At 35.9% G+C, this 2,946-nt stretch overlaps 1 protein-coding gene across 1 annotated transcript in view; it reads right to left on the bottom strand.

The window, feature by feature from the left end:
* Positions 183 to 2,946, bottom strand: part of LOC104750973 (UDP-glucose:glycoprotein glucosyltransferase-like) — a 9,094-nt gene continuing 6,330 nt past the window's right edge. Inside the window, exons 21-30 of the mRNA XM_010472832.2 lie at positions 2,748 to 2,816; positions 2,479 to 2,624; positions 2,089 to 2,190; positions 1,851 to 1,998; positions 1,521 to 1,577; positions 1,289 to 1,419; positions 1,045 to 1,133; positions 615 to 967; positions 430 to 516; positions 183 to 293 (exon numbers count right to left, since the gene is read on the bottom strand). Of these exons, the coding sequence (XP_010471134.1) occupies positions 225 to 293; positions 430 to 516; positions 615 to 967; positions 1,045 to 1,133; positions 1,289 to 1,419; positions 1,521 to 1,577; positions 1,851 to 1,998; positions 2,089 to 2,190; positions 2,479 to 2,624; positions 2,748 to 2,816 (1,251 nt within the window). The 3' untranslated portion in view covers positions 183 to 224. The remainder of the gene's footprint in view (positions 294 to 429; positions 517 to 614; positions 968 to 1,044; positions 1,134 to 1,288; positions 1,420 to 1,520; positions 1,578 to 1,850; positions 1,999 to 2,088; positions 2,191 to 2,478; positions 2,625 to 2,747; positions 2,817 to 2,946) is intronic.

The following is a 2,946-nucleotide window of genomic DNA, read 5'->3' as shown; positions in this document are numbered from 1 at the left end:
CATAAGCAGTGCCTCGGCATCAGAAAGGAAGCGATACCAAAAAATATTTCTTATAAATTTTTCTTCACATAATATACTTAAAACTCTTCTGACACGAATATCCACATACAGACATAGATCTACCATAAATTCTTTTCTTTTCATATGCGTGAATGATGCACTTAAAAGTACTCCAGTTTATCTAAGTCAATCTATGTGGTCAAGCAGATAAAAAATGATAGCTCTTACAAATGCCCTGAAGCGATGGAGAATATATTTATCGTTTTCCCTTGTCGTCCACCCTTCTCATGCTCCTGAAAAGATGATAGATAGATATAACAAGATAAATTTTGTTGCAAAGGTAGCCCACATGTTAGAATCAAATAGAATTGAGATGAAACAGGTTTACAACAATCATACAAGTTAGTCTAGATTACAAAAGCTACTCACTTTTTTGGAATCTCCCTTCATTGATTGTTGACGACCACCAACGAAACCAGACGCCCATTTCAAGAAATTTGAGTTCCAGCTTCGTCGCTAAAACAATAGAGCGTCATCACAGGATAAATAACCAGGATTTTTAAGGACCCATAGTTTTTTATGTATATCTTCTATTATAGTTAAGAAGCACTTACTTCATTGCTTTGCTGCACACCATCATCATCGTCAGAAGGAACTAGCAACTTCTCATGCTCCTTACCCTTTCTCTTAACTACTTCTAGATGAACAACTTTACCACGCAGATCATCGATAGTAATACGTTTCAGCGAGGATTGATCTTGATTCCCGTCATTTCCTCCTTTCAAAACGTATAGTTCAGAACTTCTACCCGGAGCAAGTTGTAAATACCAAACCCCAGGGGATACTTTCATCTGCCAATAACCCAAATTGGCCATTACAAGGGTATCAACCAAATGCGGTTTATTTTTGGTTCCCAGAATCAGCTGAAGGCCACGAGGAGCCTCATGATCTTTTTCTGCGCAATGACCTGTGCAAGAGTTATGTTAATAATAATAGCATGAACAAATTCATCCAGCGTTTTATAATAAGTATAGAAAAGCTAACCTGTAAGAACAAGAGATTCAACCTCAAAAACTGCCTGCAGTGTAGTGGTATCTCCCAGGTTCTCAAGCAAAATATTATCAAGATCATGGCTGGACAAGGACAAATCCAGAAGAGAAAAAAAAAATAGCAAAACGTCAGGCATAAGCAAATATAAGTGAACTAAACAAGCAAATGCCTTAAAAATATTTCAAGCCAAAAAGACTAGCATAGTCACATTTTCTTATTTCAGGGGAAAATACCATACATGGCAATTACTGGTTCAACAAGCCATGGCTCTGGAACGTCAAGATTCATGGTAAGTGTCTTAGACAATGGCATATTTGCAAAAAATGCCTTAGGCCCATCTACGTCAAAGCCTGTACTGCTGTAATCGTCCTGAAAAAAAGATACAAAGCAGAATCAATATTTGATCAGAGAATATGGACAAAATACCAGACCGTCATATAATTTTATGAAGATCTTTTTAAATAACATACCGTATTAGGTAAGACATATCTGTAGTAATTCTTCAAAGGAATGTCCACAAGGGAACTCTGCCAATAAGAAATAAGAACTCTAGGTCAGACACATGAACAATATGTATCTTCCAAAAAGAAATAACTACTACTGAAACAGAATGCACATGAAAAATACCCATAATTAACCACATCAGTAAGGCAGCGGTTATATCATAAAGATATCGATCTCAGCAAGAGTATCAGTAAACATAATAAAGGCCAGAAGAGTAAGCCCTTAGAACATCTAGGTGCTCAGAACAATAATTATGTACTCTAAACAATAATGTAAGCAGTATATGTTTTACTCACCATGGGATTCAGAACAATCCTCATGCTCGTCTGAACATGTTTCTGCAGAACTTGAAGAAGTGATGCTAGTTTTTGACCAGTGAGGCTCAAAGGATCGATAACAGCATCAATGTGTATAGTTGCATTTTCATTTCCTAGCAAAACCGCACTACACACAAATGGACATCTTAGTTGCAGAGTCTTAAACTCCTAAGAAAATGAAAAGAAAAGTAAATACTAACAAAGCCAATGTACATACCTGTATTCTGAATTCAACACCTCAAATCGTGCACTTTCAGAACTACGATCTCGTGTTGCCATTGCAGATGAGACAAACATGAAGACATCGCTAAAATATTTACTGCAAGTGCGACAAAAGGAAAACCAATATTTTATCAACCATTGTCAAAACATACATCTCTCCTTGAAGAAGAAAATATGAGAAGAAACATCAGTCTAAAGAGCGAATAAAGCCTATAAAAATAACCAGAAAGAGCCATATCTAGAAGAACAGAATTGTAGAAATGTGCAGCTAAAGAAGCTTTGCTCGCCAAGAACTTGGAGGAAAAGCATTACGACTAAAAAATTTCTTTTTTTGGTTTGGCAATTGGCAGACAATGAGAAACAGTTACAGCATAAAACAAGAGACCTTGTCAGCAAATCGGGATCAACTTCCTGCCATTCAATGCCTTCAATAATTTCTTGAACAGGCTTTACTCTTTGATTGAACTCCATTGACTCGAGAAGATGTAAATCTTGGCCCAAAAATGTCCTCTCATCGACAGGAAATATCACCTAGTCAAATATATAATTGAATGTGATGAAGGTTCATAAATATAAGAACTAACACTAAGAATACGTAAATAGTATTAAGCAATCTATATAATTACGGGAAAGGATAAAAGTTGGTTTACACACCCTTCCATTTGAAATAATTGCATTTGCATCAGATTCAAGCCCAAGTTCCCAAGAAACGAATTTAGCGACCTGCATAACAATTATAAACAAAACCATTGTTAACACCATTGCTTTTTACAGAAAACTGATGATTCTTGTATCGACATTCTTTCATGCATATTAGAATTTTTTAAAGCAGCATACCTTTGTCAAACGTTTA

Source organism: Camelina sativa, chromosome 16 (genome assembly GCF_000633955.1).
Source record: "Camelina sativa cultivar DH55 chromosome 16, Cs, whole genome shotgun sequence".
NCBI classification, from domain to species: Eukaryota; Viridiplantae; Streptophyta; class Magnoliopsida; order Brassicales; family Brassicaceae; genus Camelina; species Camelina sativa.
The sequence above is the reverse complement of the archived record's forward strand: the minus strand, read 5'-3'. Positions and strand labels throughout refer to the sequence as shown.